The sequence below is a fragment of the Pimephales promelas genome, chromosome 19 (genome assembly GCF_988280905.1).
Source record: "Pimephales promelas chromosome 19, fPimPro1.hap1.1, whole genome shotgun sequence".
NCBI lineage: Eukaryota > Metazoa > Chordata > Actinopteri > Cypriniformes > Leuciscidae > Pimephales > Pimephales promelas.
Window position 1 is genome coordinate 27,629,557 of NC_142787.1, and position 23,035 is coordinate 27,652,591.

The 23,035-nt window shown below is 38.8% G+C and overlaps 2 protein-coding genes across 4 annotated transcripts; both read left to right on the top strand.

The window, feature by feature from the left end:
* The first annotated feature begins 247 nt into the window (after nucleotides 1–247).
* Nucleotides 248–3,637, top strand: rab38c (RAB38c, member of RAS oncogene family). The gene is made up of 3 exons (XM_039694051.2): nucleotides 248–852; nucleotides 1,267–1,547; nucleotides 2,899–3,637. Exons 1-3 carry the CDS (start codon nucleotides 660–662, stop codon nucleotides 3,064–3,066), a joined length of 642 nt encoding a protein of 213 aa, XP_039549985.1. The 5' UTR covers nucleotides 248–659; the 3' UTR covers nucleotides 3,067–3,637.
* Nucleotides 3,638–3,737: 100 nt separating this feature from the next.
* LOC120494728 (phosphatidylinositol-binding clathrin assembly protein) lies at nucleotides 3,738–22,189 on the top strand. Of its 3 annotated transcripts, none has more exons than XM_039694048.2 (19): nucleotides 3,738–4,486; nucleotides 8,141–8,283; nucleotides 8,543–8,618; nucleotides 8,704–8,806; nucleotides 8,927–9,020; nucleotides 10,038–10,149; nucleotides 10,321–10,427; nucleotides 11,467–11,508; nucleotides 13,868–13,953; nucleotides 15,632–15,665; nucleotides 15,842–15,984; nucleotides 16,196–16,296; nucleotides 19,501–19,617; nucleotides 19,721–19,751; nucleotides 19,880–20,012; nucleotides 20,225–20,248; nucleotides 20,365–20,421; nucleotides 20,947–21,063; nucleotides 21,499–22,189. In XM_039694048.2, the coding sequence occupies exons 1-19, from the start codon at nucleotides 4,357–4,359 to the stop codon at nucleotides 21,511–21,513; spliced, it is 1,665 nt and encodes a 554-aa protein (XP_039549982.1). In that variant the 5' UTR covers nucleotides 3,738–4,356; the 3' UTR covers nucleotides 21,514–22,189. The 3 variants fall into 3 exon arrangements, with proteins under 3 accessions (XP_039549982.1, XP_039549983.1, XP_088979723.1); XM_089123597.1 differs by lacking the exon at nucleotides 3,738–4,486 and adding an exon at nucleotides 7,353–7,885; XM_039694049.2 differs by lacking the exon at nucleotides 11,467–11,508.
* The last annotated feature ends 846 nt before the right edge of the window (nucleotides 22,190–23,035 follow it).

Here is a 23,035-nt window from a genome sequence, read left to right on the forward strand (position 1 = left end):
TAAATAAAATGTAAATAAAAACGTAATATGTAGCATACTCTTCATGCTACATTAGAAAGTGTTGCAACCCCCAAGTTTGGCATATCTTTAAAATATAAAATGTCTGAAGTATAAAATACATTATTATTAGCCTACTAATTCTTTTCCCATGTAAGGCTAAAATACATTTTATTCAAACAATTTTAGACGGGGCGTGGCTATGACGCAGTTTGATTTAATGGGCGTGGTGTGTCATCATCACTCGATGCTTGACAGTATCTGAAGAAGCTGAGTTCATCCGTGGCTTTTACCAGTTCTTTGGAGAAAAACACTTTAATTATTATACTTTTATATTTGTGTTATTAATTTTTTAAATACGTCCACTTTGTTTTCTTTCTCATATGAGGAACTAAATGGGAAGGTAAAGCATGTAGGAACCTGTGCTTGTGTATAAGGACGAGCAACGTTTCGAAGTAAAATGATAACGGTTTGACCTAACCTTTGAGCATTGTAAACTTTTTAAGAGCGCGTGCCTCTTATACAAACTGTAATCCTTTAACAACGATGAATGGATAAGCTGTGATAGGCTACATAAGAGCACTCATGTGCTACAAACTTTACAAAAAGTAGGTCACTGCGTTTATGATCCGGTTGTTTACTTGCTATTTTTTTAAGTCATCATGCAGAAAGAACATTTGTTCAAAGTTCTAGTCATCGGAGATCTCGGAGTTGGAAAAACGTCAATAATCAAGCGATACGTTCATCAGGTATTTTCTCAACATTATCGCGCGACCATTGGAGTGGATTTTGCTCTTAAAGTCCTTCACTGGGATAAACAGACGGTAGTCCGGCTGCAGTTATGGGACATAGCAGGTACATCATGTTTAATGTTATATTTTTATGTTAAGCTTTTTCCTTTGGGTCATGCTTTATTAAGATGTTCAGTTATTTACATTACTTAGGGTGCTGTTCAAAAGGCATTAAAGTAATGGATATAGATTTGAATATTTGTCTAGTATGACAAATCATAATAAGGTTTGCTGTTCCCTTTCTGAAATCCCTTCCCACTGATTTCCCTTGCGTGAACGTGAAGGAATGTGTCTTGTGTTCATCTCAGCTAGTCTCATACTCGTGCTAAAGTCACATGAGAGTTAGAGAGTCACACACTTACACACACACCGCAGATAAATGTTTTGGTTCTTAGACACACTAAATGATTAAAAACATGATGCTATTTGTGTCTGAGTGTTGTTTGACCTCCAGTTTGCCATCCCACATTTGTCATAGGACAGGAGCGCTATGGGAACATGACGAGGGTTTACTATCGGGAGGCCGTGGGAGCCCTCATAGTATTTGACGTGACCAGAGCCTCCACGTTTGATGCGGTGCAGAAATGGAAAGACGACCTGGACATAAAGGTCACTCTCAGCAATGGCAAACCTGTCCCAGCTGTGCTTCTAGCCAACAAGGCTGACCAATCACGTGAGGGGCTGCGTTCCCAGATTCCAAAGCTTGACACATTCTGCAAAGAGAATGGATTTGTGGGCTGGTTTGAGACCTCTGCAAAGGTGAGGGGTATATTTTGCGACTCTATAAGCAAGATCTGACCATACTATATGAGAAAACCCCCCCAAAAAACAGCAAGAATGCATTGTTCTCATTAACAGAAAGGCCTCTGTTTACCATACAGCCCCACTTTAATGAGTTACACAGTTGTGTGAAAGGACAGTTATGTGCATAAGGCAGATGTGGCTATAAAGTGGTTCCTAGCTTAACACAATAATGTCTGAAATATTTTAACTCTGGATCGCCCTGAACCACATTCTGAGTGTGCATTACCACAACCACATTTTTACTTGTTAATAGAATTTTTAATTGTACCATGCAGTTTACAACTGCCTTGCCTATATATTTTCAACCATAAATTGGCCCATTCACACCATGAATGATAATAACTATCATTCTGTTTATTCTGCACACGCTTCAGTATGTCCTCTGGCACTTTAAATGCTTGAGCAGGATTGATTCTGATTGGCTGTCAATGTTTTTATCATTCATCTTCTGGGTAGGGAATAGTTCTGAAAGTGATACCAAAAATATTGTTAATTCCAACAAACTCTATTTTATTGTTATCTTTATAGTTATTGTTTTTGTTGTGAACAGGCCTTTGGAGTTGCATTAAAAGTTATGCCATAAAACTGTTGCATTCATCCTCGGGTAAATGTCACATGATCTGGGCTTAAATAGACAATGCTTTCTTTACATATGGACTGGCCAAAAAATGTATGGTTTTGTATGTAAGGTATGAATGTTATAGTATTACATTTCCAGATAAATATGCAATAGAATAATATTTGACTTAAAATTGGGACTTTTACCTTTCGTTAGTTTGGGATCATTAAGATTAATTTAAGAAATTAAAGTTTTATTCAGCAAGGATGCATAAAACTGATCAGAAGTGACAGTAAATACATTTATAAACAGCTAATCTTACAAAACCTTATTTCAAATAAATTTCTCTTCACCAAAGAATCCAAATATATTTATATATTTTTTCACCCAAAATATGAAGCATTTTTAAAATACAGTAGATTAAGTATAAGAAAAGTTTCTTGAGTGCCAACTCAGCATATTAGAATGATTTCTGAAGGATCATGTGACAGAAGACTGGAGTAGGGTTAGGGTTTGAGTTAGGTGCTGAAAATTCAGCGTTGCCATCACAGGAATAAATTACATTATAATAATATTTCACAATAGCATAACAGACTTCTTTCAAATACATAAAAATAATCTTAACGACCCGAATCCTTTGAACAGTGATGCATATATTTCATGAGCGTGACTGTGACTGTAATTTAGGGTTACGCTTTGTGATTTAGTCTGAATGAAACTCTGTGTTTCCTTTTCTCCCCTCTGAAGGAGAACACAAACATCGAGGCGGCAGCTAAATGTCTGGTGGATCACATTTTAACCCATGAGGAGAGCATCAGCAGCAACACAGACCCAGATGTGGTGGCCCTCCCCGGGTACAACAACAACACCAAAGAACGGGTCCGAGGCAGATGCACGGCCTGTTCCAAAGTCTGAATAGGAGGATCTGAAAATATATAGCAGTTTGTTATATATAAGAGGACTCCGCCATTTAATGGTACCCAAAACTATGAGATTCATCTTCAAGAGACAAGAAATGCAACAAAATGGTGGGGACTGTGAAAAAAGGATTGTGCTGATTATATATAGCGTGAAATCTCACATAATTAGACAGTGTTGGTGGCGCTTCGTTATGAGCGCTTTGACTCATCAGTGTTCTGTTTACAGGTGAATGCTCTACGATTTTAGCCAGGTACTATTTTAGTCTAGGTCAATTTCTTCTTATTTTGTGTGTGGACACTTTGTAAATATTTATTAAAAGTGGCCTCTGATTCAGTTAAATAGGATTATGTGCGCACAGCTCCAGTATGTAGGAATGTTATCCTGCAACCTCTTGCATTAAAAAATAAAGCATGCGGTATTTTTCCTCTTGAATATGTTATTGTAGTCCTGCGCAATCCAGGCTTGTGCAATCAAAAGAAGCAAGGCGCACCATTAAAGACTCTGAAATGGCCGTCTGATGCATTCTTGTGTATGTACAGAGGGGGTTTAAAGCAGTGCGGAAATTCCACCTTAAGGTGCCCACCCCAGATATTCTGACACAGGCCAATCGCCCCCCTCTCCAGTCACCTGATTCTGATACTGCCATTTTGCGCGGAGCGTCCGACTGTTAACTATAGGAAATTGGAATTGTTGCTTCATCAAAGATGTCATCGACGAGATCCTGAATTTTCACATTTAGGACCACTGCTGCAACTATCTGACTGGGATCATCTCCATTTGATAGTTCGTATTTTCAGCAGCGCGCGTGCGTTTAGCCTGAGAGAACGCGAGAGCGCGCTGAAGGAATTTGGAAAATGATGCTTGGTATCAAATTCCGTGATGCACCTACTTCGCTCGTGCAATGAATCAGGGCGAGATTTTCCGCGGCTAGACATCAATAACGCTCCAATCGAACCGGTTGTGCTCCATTTTCGTTCGCGGTACGCCTCGTTTCAACAGCAATTACATGGTTAACCGGCAACACCGGAGGCTAGCGAGTAACACGGTGTCCTTTTTTGCGCGTGCTGAACGGATAGGCCTATTTAAATCACGATCTGTCATTACTGTCATCATTTCAGCGCGCGGTGATTGCCGTTATCTGAATGTCAGAGCATCCTCGCCCGTGTCCGGTTCGTATCAGGGTAGCGCTCTCCGCAAGACCGACTAAACCCACGGAGCAGGCTCCCACACACACCCCTGCAGTGAATAGATCTGTTTGAGGGACGATTTATTGAAAATCGTAATATGTCGGGACAGTCCATCACGGACCGGATCGCCGCGGCTCAGCACAGCATGACCGGATCTGCCATCAGCAAAGCCGTGTGCAAGGCCACTACGCACGAAGTCAGCGCGCCCAAGAAGAAGCACCTTGATTGTAGGTTAACGCAGGGGGGGAAAACGCAGCGAAATGTCACCCGTTGTGTTTTCGGCTTCCGTTTAGATTCACTGTTTGCTGGCCGATCATTTGCTGTCATTTACAACCTAACCTGGCTATAATTAGAGTAAATTAGCCTATTTCTTGACAGCCATTATAGAGATCATTTCATCAATTCACTGAAGGTCACCGTGGCACGTTCACAGTCCCGTAATGCTGATTAGAATGCGTGATTGACACACTGACCAATTTGCACACGACAGGGACCTCATGACCGTTTTTTATTTATTTATTTCGAAATACATTTAAATCAGTTCGATATTATGCATGCCACGTTTGAGATATCACAACCAGATGCTTATTAAATAATTATGCAGAGTCTTACGTAGACAACGTGTACTAATCATTTTAAGGCTGATTCCTTATAGGAAACATACAATGTCAAGGGCATAGCATGATGAAGATTAGCTTGCGTACACAATGCATGGTGCAAATTGCTATTGACTTAAACCTTTATTCGTTTGATTGTTTTTAAAGGTTTGTTGCTCTATTGTTGACTTACATTGTTTGCTATCCTAGTCTGAGTCATTGAAGGTGACAGCAGTATCAATGCAGTGATGTTTGTAGCTTATCATTGCATCACCTTAGTCAGTTTTATTTGTTAAAATAGACATTTGTTAAATGCAAAAAATGTCATTGTAGATAGGCTATTTATAGCCTATTTCCAGATATTAGTCACAATGACGGAGATATTTGATTCTGAAATCGAAATACTATTGCTAATCTTGGCATGGTATGGCTGATATTTGTAGCTATTTGCGGTCAGTTTTTTTTTTTTTTTTTTTTTTAAATTGTGAGGATGCACCTTCCTTTACAGGTCAAAATGAGCTTTTCTCACTTCACTAATAATAAATAAGTGTAGTTGATTAATGGAGCAGATTATCAATTAAGCTGTCAGTTAATGAGTCCAGAGCAGATGTCCTTTAGGGGGACGTAAAGAAAGCAGCCTGCAGATCTAATAAACCGCCAGCCTCCTTCAAAGTAATAAAGGTAGCAGGTGTTCTCTAGCATTCACAGACACAGGTTTTATTATCAGTTAATTAGGGAGAAATCAAGTGTAACTTTTGAGTAACCGCTATTCAAGCAATGTCATGTTAGATAGCAGACCGGCATCACTTCAGATTGTTTGATTGTGGTGAAACAGCTAATTCCTGGCAGTTTACCTTAGTATAATTATGAACCACTGATGCAGATATGTATGAAATGTCTTTAGAATTAATATTTGCCAAATTTGTTGGTTAAATTGTACAAAGCTATAGAATGGGGAAAAAAATTCCTTACATCTATACATACATCCACCTGAGCAAAATAACCTGTTTATTGGACGTTTGGTTTGGTGTATACAGTGAGTACTGTATAGTTGTTGGAACATGAATGTATGGATTTGCTCCCAGAAGAGCATCTCTGAATCGTAGTCAGCTTTCCAATTCATCCGAAAGGTGTTCAGGTCTGGGCTTTGTGTAGGCTATTCACAAGACTCTTAAATCATTTGGACTTCACATTCATTGGTACATCCAGGAGCATTGGTACACCCGATTCTACTAAAAACGTTTATGTAAATTGGATGACTTTTTAAAATTGTATATGCATAAAAGCTGAAATAGCTAGACCTGTTCCATATGCATAAAATATACACCGCCTGGTCAAAAATAAAGTCGCTGCTTGGATTTAAATAGGCAAATATTTAAGAGTCTATGATTGGATCATTATTTCAGTGATTATTATGTTTCTAGTGTGTAATATGTTTGGGAACATTTCTTTTAACCCTAACTGTTTGAGTGTGTAGCTTTTCATTTCTTGAACAACCATGTAGGAAGACAAATCACGGCCATATTCCAGGATGACAATGTCCTAATGTATCAGGCTCGAATTGTAAAAGAATGGTCAAGACTTTAAAGGAGTAGTTTACTTTAAAAAAAAACTTTTGCTGATAATTTACTCACCCCCATGTCATCCAAGATGTCCATGTCTGTCTTTATTCAGTCGAAAAGAAATTAAGGTTTTTAATGAAAACATTCCAGGATTTTCTCCATATAATGGACTTCATTGGGAACCAAACGGTTCAAGGTCCAAATGAGAGTTTCCTTGCAACTTCAAGGGGCTTTAAACGACACCAGACGATGAATAAGGGTCTTATCTAGCAAAACGATCATTTTCAGAACGCAGTCATTTCAAAAATGACTCGAAAAAAGATTTGTTAATTTTGATGAACAAGTTCGAACAGGAGAGTCACGAATGTGCATCACAGAACAGAGCAAGGCGAGCATTTGAGCTTATAAAACTTAAAATTTTTAAGTTATTTTTTATTTTTGCTTGATAAAACCCTTATTCATTATCTGGTGTCATTTAAAGCCCTTTGAAGCTGCAGTGAAACTGACTCTTCGAGCTTGAACCATTTGGTTCCCATTGAAGTCCATTATATGGAGAAAATCTTGGAATGTTTTCATCAAAAACCTTAATTTCTTTTCGACTGAAGAAAGAAAGATGTGGACATCTTGGATGACATGGGGGTGAGTAAATTATCAGCAAAAGTTTTTTTTAAAAGTGAACTACTCCTTTAAATCCATCGAAAGTCTTTGGGATGTGCTGGAGGAGACTTTAAAGAGTGCTTAACTCTTGCATTGTCAATACAAGATCTTGACCAAAAAATTGATGCACCTCTTGATGAAAATAAATGATGTGATATTATTTCCATAAAAATATTTGGACAAGATTTTGTATTGACAATGCAAGAGTCAAGCCCTCTTTAAAGTCTCCTCCAGCACATCCCAAACTGCGTGTTTTTTTAGGCCGGGCAGCGTATATATATTTTTTTATGTTTGTTTTTCTACATTCAAAAGTTTGGGATCCGTAGGAATTCTTAATATTTAAACGATTTGGTGCTAAAAAAAACCCTAATTATTATCAATGTTGAAAACAGTTGTGCTTAATATTTATGTGGAAACATGATACATTTTTTCAGGATATTTGCTGAATAGAAAGTTCAAAATAACATTGTATTTGAAATAAAAATATGTAATTATTGACCAATTTAATGCATTCTTGCTGAATAATGTAAGTAATAATTTCTTTAAAGCTACACTGTGTGATTTTACCCCCATCTAGTGGTGAAAAGGTATATGACCATCCAGTGAATATTAGTTTCTGTTCCTCTCAATTCCGATTTCGTTTTTAACTCCTACGGTGGCCAATGTAGTCCAAGATTAACATAGCTTCCAGTTCGACTTCGTCCATGAGTGTTAATTTATAAACGCAAAAGGCGTAGCTTGAATTAACGGGTATGTCCCTCTTTGGCTAATGTACTTTAAAGATGGCGACCGACATTAGAACCCCTTACCCGTATCTATTTTCAATGGCATATTATACACTCGCGAGAATACTTTATTACTTGAACGAAGTAAATATACATTAATGAGCTCATATATTTTTGATAGAACTAAGTGTTTTTAGCTAAGAAAAAAACTAAAAGAGTTACACAGTGTAGCTTTTCTGACCCCAAACGTTTGAACTGGTAGTGTATATCATCTAAGTAGGCCCACATTCATATGGTTCTGGATCAAGTACAGTCATTGTTCCTGCCCTGTTTTTGCACAGATCTAATGCACTGCACCAATGAGCTGAACGTGAATATACCTCACTTGGCTGACACATTGTTTGAGAGGACAGCAAATCAAAGCTGGGTGGTGGTCTTTAAAGCTCTCATTACTACACACCACCTTATGATGTACGGCAATGAGGTAAGATTCGCTGGCCGAATTCTTTTTCTTCTCGTCACTTTCTCGGTGGACCGTAGAGTGTCACAAAATCAATGTAACAGTACTTGCCAGGGCCATTCTATCAAGATTTTTGAAGTATTAAATCCTTCAGGTAGCCGTGAAACTTAACATTTATTCTTTTTACATTCCTTCGGAAGGCATTTATTGTTATTATTCTACTCGGTTTGCTTTATTGATCCCCCTTCACTTGCTTGTCTGTATCTTACATTTCATCATCCAGAGGTTTATCCAGTACCTTGCATCAAGAAGCACACTCTTTAACTTGAATAACTTCGTAGATAAAGGCGCATTACAAGGTATGTTTTATAATTCATACTTCAATAAGTGTATTCATGGACCAGGTTTAATTTGTACCTCTAAAGCACTGAACGTCTCTTCTAGGTTACGATATGTCCATCTACATTAGACGTTATAGCAGGTATCTGACCGAGAGGGCTCTGTCCTACAGACTCGTTGCAGTTGATTTCACCAAGATGAAAAGAGGGTGAGGGGCAAATATTCCCATAATGAGACAAAAATGGCGACATTTGAAGGTGTACAGTTGCGGTCACACCTTTCAGTTTCAACTATGTGGAACCTCACACCATCAATATATTCTGTGCAGGACCGATGGAGTGATGCGCACTATGAGCGTAGAAAAGCTGATGAAGACTCTACCTATCATTCAGAATCAGCTGGACGCTCTTCTGGACTTTGAGGTACAGAATACATACAATATGTTTCAGTTTTCACATCTAAAATGGAACATTGTGCGGAAATAAAACACAATACATGATATTTGTCAGTATTTTTGTAGGTAGAATAGTGTAAAAATATCTGTGGGGTATTTTGAGCTCAAACTTCACATACACACCCTGGTGACATCAGAGACTTGTTTACTATTTTACATCTTGGGAAAAGAGAATTATAACCACCCTTTTAAGTTTTCTTCTGAATTTTCTGTTCATCACACAGAATACTGAAAAAAATGATCATGATTTCTAGAAAAATATTAAGTAGCTCAACTGTTTTCAATAATAATAACCAAGACATGTTTCTTCAGCAGAAAATCAGCGTATTAGAATGATTTCTTAAGAATGATTTCTCATCACAGGAAATAACAGGAATAAATTACATTTTTATATATATTACCATAGAAAACAATATTACTGTTTACTGTATTTTTGATCAAATAAATGCTTCTTTCAAAGGCAAAACAAATATTACCACACCATAACAATTTGAATGATAGTGTGTTCATAAATACTCTATAAAAAATATATTAACAAAAAAAAACATCTATACAAATATAAAATAGAACATTCTGGGACATATATAAATTCAAATAAAATATTTTGAATTAAAAAACAAAATTGTAATTGAACTAATTTACAAGATCACTCAAACAGTCTTCCCTATCCTTATGACAAACATTCCTGTTTTAAACATAATTCAACCTTTGAATTAAAACCCCAGCATAATGTTGACTCTTGCCTGTATAGTGTGGTTTTACAAAGCACAAATTTGGCAATCAAAACCTTAAAGCTACTGAGATACAACCCTTGTACCCGTTACGATGCTTCAGATGTGGCTTTTGTAGCAACAGCACGAGGAGTTTGGGAAGCTTGAGATTGCTTGATGATTTATAGACCCCCAGTAGGAATGCAGAGAAACAGCAAGCTGGCATTTAAAGGCTCATGTTTTGATTACATTTGTGATTTTGTGCTTCCCTTTAGGCCAGCTCTAATGAACTGACCAATGGGGTGATCAATTGTGCCTTCACGCTGCTCTTCAAGGACTCTATCCGCATCTTTGCTGCTTACAACGAGGGTGTCATTAATCTGCTAGGTAATAATTTCACCTCAGAGCTTTGTTTCCATGTAATTTCAGTAATTCAGTCGTTGGTGAGTTGGTCACAGCAGCTTTTATATATATGAATATATTCTAATTGAAAGCATCTTTTGTACTTCAAAGAGAAATGTAACTTGCTAAATTGACTTTTTCTTCACTTCTTCAAAGAGAAATATTTTAATATGAAGAAGAATCAATGCAAAGAGGCGCTGGAAATTTACAAGAAGTTTCTTATCAGGATGACCAAGCTCTCAGAGTTTCTCAAGGTGGCAGAGGTAACACATCTCCAGATCTAATCCATGCATGGGATGGTTGGGCTCATCTTATTCAGGCCCTTTTTTGCTAAATGTCCCTCTTGCCTTTTGGTCCAAGAACCTGTATCAGAGGTCCCCCCCTCATGCTGCCTGTTCTGGTGCCTGCACTGCATGCCTTAGCAGAAAGTCTCTCTATCTATCTGTCCCTCTCAACAACAGCAAGAACAGAGCTATGACACGATTGCAACGACAAGTCCTTTAATGTGCAAACGATGAGTTGAACCTTTGTTTTGCAGTTTGGATACGGGCACAGTTGTCAATTTGGCCCCCATTGGATAAGCAATTGCATGAATGACAAGATACGACAAGCCTCAAAGATAAAGCCTCGCTACCGTAGAGATGAATTAATAGCGGGCACCCGACACTTTTGACAACTGTGCCAGTGTGATGGTTGGAATTTAGCTGTTTACTTTTGTCTGTAAAGCCCATTATTTTGATGTGTATGGAGGCATACATTGGGGAAAAATGCTAAGCACATCCTTCTTGAGTTTTTTGTTTGGTTTCTTCTCTTTTGTGTTAAATCCTTTCTTTTGCTTTCTGGCTGAATAATATGACTCTTCAGGAAAAGGGTGAAGTGCTATCCAAAAACTGACTAAAGTTGACTTTAAGAGCACATTTCTTTCTTTGTATAACAATGTGTGTATGCCATTTGTTTTTCTTGTCTTTTCTCCAAAGTCAACATTAGTTGTGTGTTTCTTTTGGATGTTTCTCACCTAGTCATGTAAATATCTCACCATTGACCCTACAAGTGTCTTCTCACTCATCATCTACTACACCATCTCCAGAACCTCAATGTCTCTGTGTGTGTGTGCGTGTGTGTGTGTGTGTGTGTGTGCATCCATTCTCTCTTTTTTTGTTTCTCATACACTGCATGGAGTAATGGCTCTTTTTCTTAATTCTTCTTTCTCCCTTCTCCACGTGCCTCGGTTTTCTCTTTTTACCGTTTGGTTTCACGTTTTGTTTTCCGTTCTCCCTCCCTTCCTTTTCTTTTGTGTCACAGCAAGTTGGAATTGATCAGGTTGACATCCCAGATCTCTCACAGGTTAGTGGTGCATTTCATCTCAGTTTCTCTCATGTGGCTTCACCCTGATCTCTCATTCACGCCTCACCCCATAGACCATCATCCCCAGCCCTGATTTCTTTTGATTTCCCCCTCATCTATCAGACTTTTAGGATAGGGGCCTCAAGAAACTTACTCCATACCCGCGCACTCCCAAGGAATCAGATGTGCTGTTTTGCATTTTCTGTTGTCGCCAGAGGTAAATGGGTACCAAAGCTATAGTCTATGTGAATTTTGTACAGGTGCTATCTCTGATAGCCGTTGCCTTGTTTATAGCCACATTTGATTAGTAATGAAAAGTCAGTTAAGGTCTCATTAAAGCTTAGTGCTTGCCCCTCAAGCCACTATTTCTTACTGGCACATACCCATGAGAAATTTGACTGCTTGTACTTCCAAAAGCCACCTTTTCGCCGTCTCTGACACTCGCATACGACTGAGCGCGACAGCATTTATCCTCCACTTATTCACACTATGGTTGGAAGGAATGATTGCTTGTCCTCAAATCTCGTTCCAGTGCTTGTCATTGTAAAATAGTTTCATTCTACACAGTATTTTAGTAGCTCTCACGTCGTGCTCATAGTTTGTTTGGAATACACAACCACCGTTGCATATAGTCTGATCGCAGAAGTTTGGCGTTTGTAGCTCCCGTGCAATTCTCCATTGGAAATGAATGACTTCCGGTCTGTCGTTTGTCTGAGACAGCGAAAAGGCGGCTTTTACACGGATTGATATATGGCTAAACGGTGCTTGTGCGATGATCTCTGCCACGCTGTACGTGGCCAGTCTGACGTCGCGGGCTAAATAAAGACACGTCCCAACCTGGAAGCACTCACCTTTGCCATATATCTCTGTACTGGTAGGGTATTCTGCTTGGATAGCTTCTTGGGTAGAACAGTGAATGTGCACAAATAAAAAAAACGAATGCCTTAAAACTGGAGCTGGGGACTAAATTCTGCCTGGCACCTCACAAAGTTTTATAGTCAGCCAAACATAGACCTGATTTTCCTGCGTCTCTTAACGATTCTGTCGGGGTGCCGGGCATTGACGTCCCCCTTCAGTTTGCCATCATTTGGCATATTTGACATTTTCATTTACATTGGACAGGGACTCCTGAAGGTGTTCGGCTGGCACACTACAAAGTGGTACTTCAACCATGTCAACAAAACATTGTATTGGAAGGAGTGCCTTGTTTACTTAAGCTGAAGCAGTATTCAGAAGGCCTGCGTTCTATTCTCAAGTACTCTATCATTAGCACCATTGATCAGGCTTATTTCCTAAGTCCTATTTAAGGGCCTTTTCCTTGCTGGGAGATAGATATCAATCACGGCCTTTTGTATACTCCTGCTCCTGTAGAACCCTTGTCTTAACTTCTCTTCCTTGTTTATCTCTCCTTTAATAGTGTGTTGTTTCGTTGCATATGTTTCAGATTTCTCAGTAGAATGCTCCCGCTATTGTGTCTTCCTTCAAATTACACGTCTGAGAAATCTGCTCTTTTGTTATTCATGAAATATCCTCCTCTGAATTGGCATGTACACCGGACACAGCTCGCGGCCCAAAGGCAAATGTTGTCTAAGAGCGGACGCACGTGCCGAATGCTTTCGGCCGACGTTTCGATTCAATTGATGTTGCTCTTTTTGGACGAAACAGCAATCCACAAGCATAAAATACTGGCAGCGTGGTCTGGTCTCACTCAATGTTTGCCTTTCTTTGGTTAACCTGCTTTGGCTTCCAAGTGTTTCGGATTCTATCAAAATGTCAATGCAGACATTGCAATCAGCACTAAAAGCGGCATAGCTATAATTTTGCTCCTGATTGATTCCCAAGAAATCCACGGTGGAATCCAAAGATTAGCAGGTTCCGCTGTGGCGTTTGATACCTGTGCAGTATGTGTGTTTACATCCTGTGCATGATTAGAGCGATCTCCTTGTAGGTCAGTCTGCTTTCCGTTTTTCGTAGTATTAATTCTTCTCAAGTTGACCTCGCCGGTCTTAGACGGCCTGTTGGAGAACTTGCATGGGAAACAGATATTGTTTTGCATGTGTAGCTTTTAAGCTTAAGCCCTTTCCACTTGAATTACTTCTGTTGTGTTTCCCCTTTGTTTTCAGAGGCTCATAACCACTATTAGGTTCTCTTAGTTAAGAAACCTTTGTGTGTGTGCAGGTATGAGTGTGTGAGAGAAAGAATAAAAGACAGAACAGTAGAATATACATGTAGTTGTTTAGTTGTTTGAGTGTGTGTGTGTGTGTGTTTTGTTTTGATCATTTTTTGCTGCTACTTTTAACCAGTTTATTGTGTCGCCTAAAACCTGTGTTGCCTCATCCCTTCTTGACCTCACCACCAGGCTCCCAACAGTCTCTTAGATGCTCTGGAACAACATCTGGCTTCTCTGGAGGGCAAGAAAATGAAAGAGGCCTCTACTGTCAGCAGGTACTTGAATACGTCTAAGGGTCAATGACAAATACAAATGTCAGGAATGATGAAAAAAAAGTTTATATACAACTTATTTCATGCATCAGGTGACAGTTTGAATGGGCATGACAGTTCGGCTCATAATCAATATTGTGATGGTGATAGAGGTTCCCACTAGCCAGGGAAAACCCAGACAACTTCCGGGAAATTTAGATTTGCTCTGAAAATTAGTCTGGGGTGCGTTTCCCGAAAGCATTGTTAGCCAACTATGGTCGCAAGTTCCGTCGTTATCTGCATAGTTTAACGAGTCAGTGTTTCCCGAAACCATCGTTCCAACGGACATTCGCAAACAGCATCGCAAAGTTGGGTGGTTTGAACGACAGCTCTCGACCTGTGGTTAGAGGCATCGTTTCTATATTGCATCACATTTGGAGGTAATAAATCCTTATCTTTAGCAAAATAAGCTAGTTGGCATTTAGTACAACCGGTGCCTTTTATTTAGAATACATACAAATGTCATTTCCCAGACCTCAAACTGACATTGAATCAACGTGGAAACGACGTCTCTCATGACATTGAAACAACGTTGATTTTGCTCATCGAATTAACGTTGAACCAACGTCAGACGCGGCATTCTTCAAAGCTAAATGAAAATCGAAAATTGGTTTGCTCTCATAACGTTGAAACAACGCGTTGATTTCAAGTTGATTTTCCGGTAGTTTTGAAAGAATGACGCGTCTGACGTTGGTTCAACGTTAATTCGATGAGCAAAACAATGTCAGATCAACATTGTTTCGATGTCATATTTCCACGTTGATTCAATGTCAGTTTGCTATCTGGGTTAAGTCTTTTAGTTTTTTTTAAAAGATTTGAAATAACGTTTTTGAAGAGTGCGCATGTGCGAACGTGCTCTACTATGTAAGAACGAGCCAAATATTGAGTCTGGTAATAAAGCAAAATAACTGAGAACAATTAGAAATAGTCCTCAGATGACATGTCTGTAATTTATATTCACAAATCTAGCGTTAATTGGATCTCAAACAGTTTCATTAAGAGTAGGTATTACTCCACCACGTGCGAAACCAGCGTGGTTGAACGATACTTTGCGACAGTGGGTTTCTCGAAACAGTCATGACTAGCTAGTTGATTTTTCCAACGATGCATCGAACTATGGTAGTGAAACAGCGAACTACGACGTACAGGAAACTCACCCCTGGCAAAGAGCTCATTCAAACCCATTTCCAGTCCGTTGAAATCGTGGCACCAATCAGAAACGTTGGGGAGGGCTTTACACAATGATGACAGTGCTGGGATTTTGAAGCAGATTTTGTAGCCCACATTACAAAGATGGACGCCGCTGTCGAACATCACTCGCTCGAATCAGCTATCGCGTCTCTTTTAAGCGATTTGAACGTTTCCTTTTTGTTAAAAACCGAGCAAAGAACAACACTCAGAGATGTTTCTCCGCCGGCTGCCGCTCTGCATACGTCATCTTCTTCATCGGGTCTGCCCGCGACGTCCGTTAGTGACGCCTCTCTGGAAATGATTTGTCTATGACGCTTTGAAGCGTCATAGCAGGCTTTTAAGCAGGCTAGGTTCCCACTGAAACTTGACTTAATAGAGCGATTGATTTGTTAGTTTGTGTATCTGCCACGATTAGATGCTCCAGTGAATCATTCTCTTTTTGCATTCATAGGGAGGTGGAGGGTGACAGACTACAGCCTGCAAAGGTAAGAAATCATATTCATTTGTCACATAATTTCTCTCTGTCAAATCGCTAATGAGTGCAGACTTCACGACAGCATGCATGCTTCCTTTTTGCAAATGTTTATCCAAACAATTACATGTTCACTGAAACTGTCTGCATTGAGATTGGTTGGTTTATGCCGTTATTTCTTCTCGGCAGGCTGTTCAGCTCAAAGACATTGGCATGCAGACCCCGACAGTATCCCCCAGCGGGCAGTCTGTGGGCAGTGCCAACAGTAGCTGCACCAGCAGCGGTGCCACCGAGCTTCTGTCCAGTCCACCTGATCTAACCATCACAAACGGGTACATGAGGCCATTTTCTGGAGTGTTTTTTCGAGTGTAGTGGCACTTCTACACGTATATGAAATACCATCGCTCTGTATTACTATATTTGTGTTTATTCACTTAGCAAACACATTTTTCCAAAGACAAATGAGTTAATAGTAGTTGCAGCCAGGTGTTATTGTGTGCCCGTTACAATGTTTAATTGTTCATTCCCCATTATCTTGAACAGTGTGCACAACTTCACCAATGACCATTTTGATCTCCAACACAATTCCAGCACCCCTGCTCAGACAACCACCCTACCGGCCTCTAACAACAACAGCTGGGGAGGTAATGTAATTAAACTGTCCCAAAACTGTCCAGTTTACTATTTCTATATTCTGAGTGTTTTAGCATTCCTCTCTGATACAATTTTAATCTTGCTCTTATTAAATTCTTTATTATATGGCACATTCTCCACTTCTTTGGGACTCAACTAAGTGAGTATTTTACATATTTTTATAATGAGTTCATTGACTTTTTAAAGTTTGTAATTTTTGGACCTGTGGCGGCTTCGAACAAATACTGATTTTCACAACAGATTAAAAAAAAACACCCCAAAAACACACCAGTTTGAACCAATTCTTTTTAGCCAATCAAAAATGTACGGCCCAACCAATGTAGTCCAATTCGTGAATAAATTATTCTTATGATCCACTTCTTTTTAGTGAATCAAAAACATACACCCCGACAATGTGATTTTTTTTCCCCCACAAACCAGTTCAGTGGAAATTCCGCCCAGCAGCCAATTCTTAAAGGGACTCTGTGTAGGAAATACCCCCATCTAGTGGTTAAATATTATTTTGCATTCAAACGAATTTTGCTCTCCAGCGCCTCGCATTTTCAAGTGCGTATTGCATCTACGGTTGCCGTTATGTACCAAAAATGCTATGACAGGATGTCTTGTAGTATCACTTCATCGAGTTTTTCTCCGGGTGAACAGGTTTGTAACTTAAAAAAAAAACAGCAACTTATGTGTTAACTTATGTGTACAATTTATGTGTCTAGCTGTATAAATTAATTTTAATTCTCTGTACAATCTTATCCACATAGCAAAATCACAATTTTAGCTAATTGATCATTTATATATAAAAAGAAAGCTATAGAAAATCTTACAGAGAGCAATATTTTCTTACAATCATTATCTCTATATTCTTACTGAATTTATAGGTTATAAAGAATTAACTTACAAACCTTGTTTTTAGCACCTTCCTTCACAATAGCTGCGAGTAAAGTAGTCAATAGCTGCTATTCATCAAAGACCTTGTTTAACTTTTTTACCTATAAATGTTATACTGTCTATATAATAAAGTACACAACCAAGCAATGACAGAAAAATTAAGTCAGACTGTAACATTGACTAACCTGTCGAGGAGAAAGCAGGCAACTTCAGCGTCTCTTCTGAAATCTTTCTGCTGCATTAGCTATTTCCACGGTTGAAAACGCTATCCCGATATTTAAGGCCATTGCACACTGAGTACGAAATTTTCGTATGCGTATTTTCCTGTACGTCAGGCTAAAAATTCGTCACGCATAGAAACCTTGCACACCGAGTCCGTTGCGTATTTATTAAACCTTTGCGGGGAAAAACGCAAAAATACCAAATGGATTCGTCAAGCAGTGAGGATGATTTTTGCCCTCTCTCATATTGAAAAGAGAAGAAATAGAAAATATCCATCCAATCCTGAAATTGCGCCGAGAGGATTTATCCTGAGCGATTCAAAATTTACCTCAGAATGTCAGCGGGACAGTTTGATGCTTTGCTAGCGATTCTGGAGCCACATATTAAAAACAAGACCACCAATTTCCGTGAACCATCGATTCTGAACGGAGACTGGCAGTGTGTCTGGTATGGACCAGGTATGGACACACACAAACACACACACACCCGCGCGCGGCCCTGTGGAAGCGCTGGGCAGACAGAACAGCTAGGCTGTTATTGTGTATGTATTGTGTATATTGTGCCCAAATAATACATTAGTTATCGAATAGGCTGCTCAATCACACCTTATTCGATCCTAAATTTCAATCTGATTGAAAGGGGAGGTTTATTAATTTCATAATCCAATAGCTATAGAGAAGAGAACATAAACACTTGATCGAATTGAAAACCAAAACTGAAAGCACGGCGCATAATGTTCAATGATTTGAGGACGAGCTCCCCCGGCCCTGAATTGTCAAAAGAGTCGACCTCTCAAAATGCTGGCTCTGGATGCGAAAAACGCAGAAAATCGAACCATATCCGATTAATTTTATGACGGAAAAATTAATGGCCGTGTTTTTTGCAATCTCCGGTCACGTTTCCTTTTTCGTTCAAGTCTGGCCTTTTTTTGCGATGAGGATGCATTCTCCTGTGACTCGGCATATGGTCCGCAACAAATAATAGAGCAAAAGAGCAATCAGCAATCATAGGAGTGCAATGCAGCCGTTTAAACTTGCAGGGAATGCGCCTCTCAATTTGACGTGACGATGGCTCTGAGTCTGAACGAAAACGCGTTGTGGAAACGCGTTTGGCTGGTGGTACTTTTTGACCCTCTCTGCTATTATAGTTTTCAAGATGGCGGAACGGACATGGAAGCCTCCGTGAACCTACCCGTCCCATGTACATAAAGATAATAAATTCTTCATTTACGAGGATAAGTCAGATAATTTGCAGAGGTATTTGTACACCATTGAGGACATATTTATGAATAAAAATATTGATTTCAGATAATAAAATACCTAAAAATCTACACAGAGTCCCTTTAAAGGGATACTCCACTTTTTTTGGGAAATAGGCTCATTTTACCACTCCCCCAGAGTTAAACAGTTGGGTTTTACCGTTTTCGAATCCATTCAGCCGATTTTCTGATATTTAGAAGAATATCAGTAACCAGACCGTTTCTGAGACCAGAAACTGTCTGGTTACTGATATTCTTCTAAATATCAAAAAATCGCCTGAATACATTCGAAAACGGTAAAACCCAACTGTTTAACTCTGGGGGAGTTGTAAAATGAGATTATTTCCCAAAAAAAGTGGAGTATCCCTTTAAGATTTAAGAATTGGCGGGGCGCGGGATGTAAATCCTGCATGCCAATGTTAATTCACTCGAAGGCAATTGGTCTCCCTAGCGTGATCCCAATTCGTTGGAAACTCCTCCAACCAGACGTAGGAGTTCCCGAACGAAAGGGAACATACAGTATGACCAGTGTAGTCCGATTCATGAATAAATGACTCTTATCAGCCTGTTCTTATCAGTGAATTAAAAACGTACAGTGCGCCCCATTCTAAGTACGAGCGACTTGTAGGATTTATGTTCTTTTAATGAAAAAGATGAGTTAGCAATTTAAATCAGTGTGAAATACTTCCCTGCATTGCATCAATTTGAAACCTGAATTATGAAATTGATACCCAGCCCTTTATGTTTGTCTCTGCATATTTAACTGGAATTTTATCCATTTTAATATTGAAAAATAATTGCCTTGTTTTTATCTTCCAGATTGGCTTTCCCGTAGGAGCACTTTTGAAGCCCACAATCTCCTCGCAGGTCCAAAGTCAAGGCACACAGTTCTACAATGGAGGAAAATTACTTACTAATGATCTGGATTCGTCCTTGGCCAATCTCGTGGGCAGTGAGTCTTTTAGTCGTCTCGTTTATTTTGTTTCTATGGCAATTAAAGATTAAACTACTGACCGTGATACCTGGGCTCATAATGCATGTTTTATTTGTCATAGATTTACATTTTGGAGGACCCCCAGCCAAAAAGTAAGGCTTTTACCATGCAAAGCGTATGATATTTTTGGCTTATTGACCAGATTAATAATCATTATTGCAATGTGGACATCTGGTTAAGTACATCTGTGACAGTCTGACGTATAAATATGTTTTTTTAGGCCAGAAGTTCATTGGACTCATTTGGAGAAAAAAGCGTCTGGAAGTTCCCACTGGCAGTCTAAAGCCATGAATGGGACGGCACCCTGGAGCCACACACACCTGGCCCCTGCTCCAATACCGATGCCACAGATGGTATGAACATTGACTCTTTGCTCAAGGCATGCCCGTGTTAGAGAATTTCAGTCTGCTTATTTCATATAATATGTTTGAATGCAGTATGCGATTTCAAATCTTAGAGACATGGCCTGTGTACTACATACAACACAAAATCACTTCTGTGTGATTCTCAGTAACGTCTTTGTCTTTCTCTTTCTCTCTTCTGCATGTTTTTTGTAATGATACAGAATGGAATGATTTATACTGGCTATGTAAGTCCTGCTTGTACATAAACATGATTGAATCAACTAATTCAAAGAACTACCAAAATAAATGAGTTACAAATATTTCTGCACACTTAATTCTGACGTTTTTCTGTCTGTCTCAGGCACCAGCTCCGGTTGCATTTCCGATGACAACCCCCCAAGTGCCTGTGTATGGGATGGTACGTGTTTCTGCTTGATAATTTTGCCATCTTAGTAATATTGTAGTGCTGGGCAACGATTAATCGCGATTAATCGTATCCAAAATAAAAGTTTGTGTTTACATAATACATGTGTGTGTACTGCGTATAATTATTTTTTATATATAAATAGACACACATGCATGTATATATTTAAGAAAAAAATGTAATTTAGATATAAAATATTAATATTTAAATATAATATATATTTTGTATAAATATACATATAAATATATACATGCATGTGTGTTTATGTATATGTACAAAATAATTATACGCAGTACTCACATGTATTATGTAAACACAAACTTGTATTTTGGTTGCCCAGCACTAATATTTTTACATAACTTTATGCTTGAAGTACTCAAAGATTTTTAAGTTAAGTTAAGTTCAAAAGAACAGCATTACTAAATAGAAATGTTATAAATGTAAATAAATAAAAGTATGAATTTCTTCTTAATTAAATAATATGAACAACCCAAAAATCTCTTTTTCACTGCTCTATAGATTCCTCCTCCTGTGGGGCAGATGGGGTCAATGCCCTTGATGGCTCCCCAGCCTATGATATATAACCAGCCCATCCTCCGCACCACCAATCCTTTCACCCCAATCCCTGGAGCTCAGGTACTCCCGTCCAAGAGTGTCCTAACTTCTTACCTTAAAGGCAAACTCCACTTTTTTTTGGAAATAGGCTCATTTTACAACTCCCCCAGAGTTAAACAGTTGAGTTTTATCGTTTTTGAATCCATTCAGCCGATTTTCTGATATTTCGAAGAATATCAGTAACCAGACAGTTTCTGGTCTCATTGACTTCCATAGTAGGAAAAAAAATATACTATGGAAGTCAATGAGACCAGAAACTGTCTGTTCACTGATATTCTTCTAAATATCAGAAAATCGTCTGAATACATTCGAAAACGGTAAAACCCAACTGTTTAACTCTGGGGGAGTTGTAAAATGAGCCTATTTTCAAAAAAAGTGGAGTATCCCTTTAAAGGCCGTTCTTCTGTACGTACCTCTGCTTGTGACATGTGATAATAAGATGCCTTTTTTATCCAGATGCACTTCATGTAGCACTGAGGAGCATGTTGAACTGACACATACGCCCGAGGAAAAACATCAACCAATCCAAAACCAAAAATGGCAAGGCAGACATGAGAAACGGTTCAAATGGCTCAAAGAGACAGAAGATGTTCATGTGGCATTTTACCCCTAAGCCCGTGTGTTTGTAACATACTCCCCTCCATCCAGCGACATAACAGTCCTCCGTCATTTTACTTGTTCCGTTTAATTTCTAAGTGTCAAAATTGAGTGTTTTTAGGCAGCCCTCTTTAATGATGTCACTGGCTGATGCAAACGGAATGACAGTGTACAGTGAATTGCAGTGGAATGAAAAGTTGTCATGATGTCAAGCCCCGCCCCTCCCCCCTGTTTGGAAAAGTGATTGTTGTAATTGTGCACACTTGAATCAATGTTTATAATGTCTAAACCAAGCCAAGGTTTTGTATGCACATTGCCTGAATAGTGTTTCGAATCAACCACTGTCAATGTTGATTGTGCCACAGTGGGTGGCATCTCAATTTCTTGAGTCTTGGAGAAATGTGTACAGGTCACTTTTCGTACATTTGTCTTGTCCCCAAACATTTTGGATTTCACCTTAAAAGTTCGATTTGTTTCTACATGACTTGTAATGCCTCATTCAGGTATGGTAAAGGTATGGCTGTTTGGATTAAAGTAAAATACAGCAGTATGTTTCTGTATGGAAATGATACCATTTATTAAATATCTGGCAAAAAAAGTGCATGTCAGATAACCAAGGCAATGACTATGGTTGTGTCCAAAAGTGCCCCATATACCCTTATATGGTGCAGTATTTGAGGGGAAAGCTGTTTATAGTGATGTCCAAAATCATATTGGACATTATCAAGTGCACTCTTTCAGCCCCATAATGCACCTCAATAACAAGTTTACAGCCAAAGCACACTCAAAAGTTAGGATCTATATAGATCATTGTTCTGAATAGGTTTTTTTTTTTGGGGTATATGCCTGAAATAAGGTCGGTGGTTAAGACAAGCTCAAGATATTTTCACGTTTTATTCGATGACAAGTGACTAAATGGGACAACAGAGGTTGCCATGGACATTAAACGTAATCTAATCTCTAGCTTTCACAGACTTGCGCTCTTGCAAACTATTCTTACTCAAACTTCAGGGTAAAGGCTTTTTAAATAAAGGCTGAAAGAGTTGTTGGAGTGGTGGTGGTGACACTGAAGTAATTCATAAAAGTTGAGTTCATTTGTGAAGATTATCATGATGAACAAAAGTTATAAAGAATCATGCTTTTGTTGGTCACAGAGCTAATTTTTTTTTTGAAATTATTCAAAAGCCAACTTTTCAACTGAAGCTTAAAGGGGTCCTATTAAAGTCCCTGTAAAGTCAAAATTAAGTATGTGTTCTGAGTTTGTCACACCACAGAAAAATGTGTAAATAGCCACCCAGCCAAATTTGAATGATAAAAAAAGTCGGGAAGTACATAAAATAAGCTATCAAAATCATGAAAAAATGAGCAGATTCTCTGCTCTCAAACGCTGGGGGCG

Excerpts from the sequence above, each read along its gene's own strand:
- rab38c (XM_039694051.2), top strand. The coding sequence starts at position 660 with ATGCAGAAAGAACATTTGTTCAAAGTTCTAGTCATCGGAGATCTCGGA. Across the intron at positions 853-1,266 it reads GCAGTTATGGGACATAGCAG|GACAGGAGCGCTATGGGAAC; the intron begins GTACATCATGTT and ends CATTTGTCATAG. Across the intron at positions 1,548-2,898 it reads GGTTTGAGACCTCTGCAAAG|GAGAACACAAACATCGAGGC; the intron begins GTGAGGGGTATA and ends TCCCCTCTGAAG.
- LOC120494728 (XM_039694048.2), top strand. The coding sequence starts at position 4,357 with ATGTCGGGACAGTCCATCACGGACCGGATCGCCGCGGCTCAGCACAGC. Across the intron at positions 10,150-10,320 it reads GGGTGTCATTAATCTGCTAG|AGAAATATTTTAATATGAAG; the intron begins GTAATAATTTCA and ends ACTTCTTCAAAG. Across the intron at positions 10,428-11,466 it reads AGTTTCTCAAGGTGGCAGAG|CAAGTTGGAATTGATCAGGT; the intron begins GTAACACATCTC and ends TTTGTGTCACAG.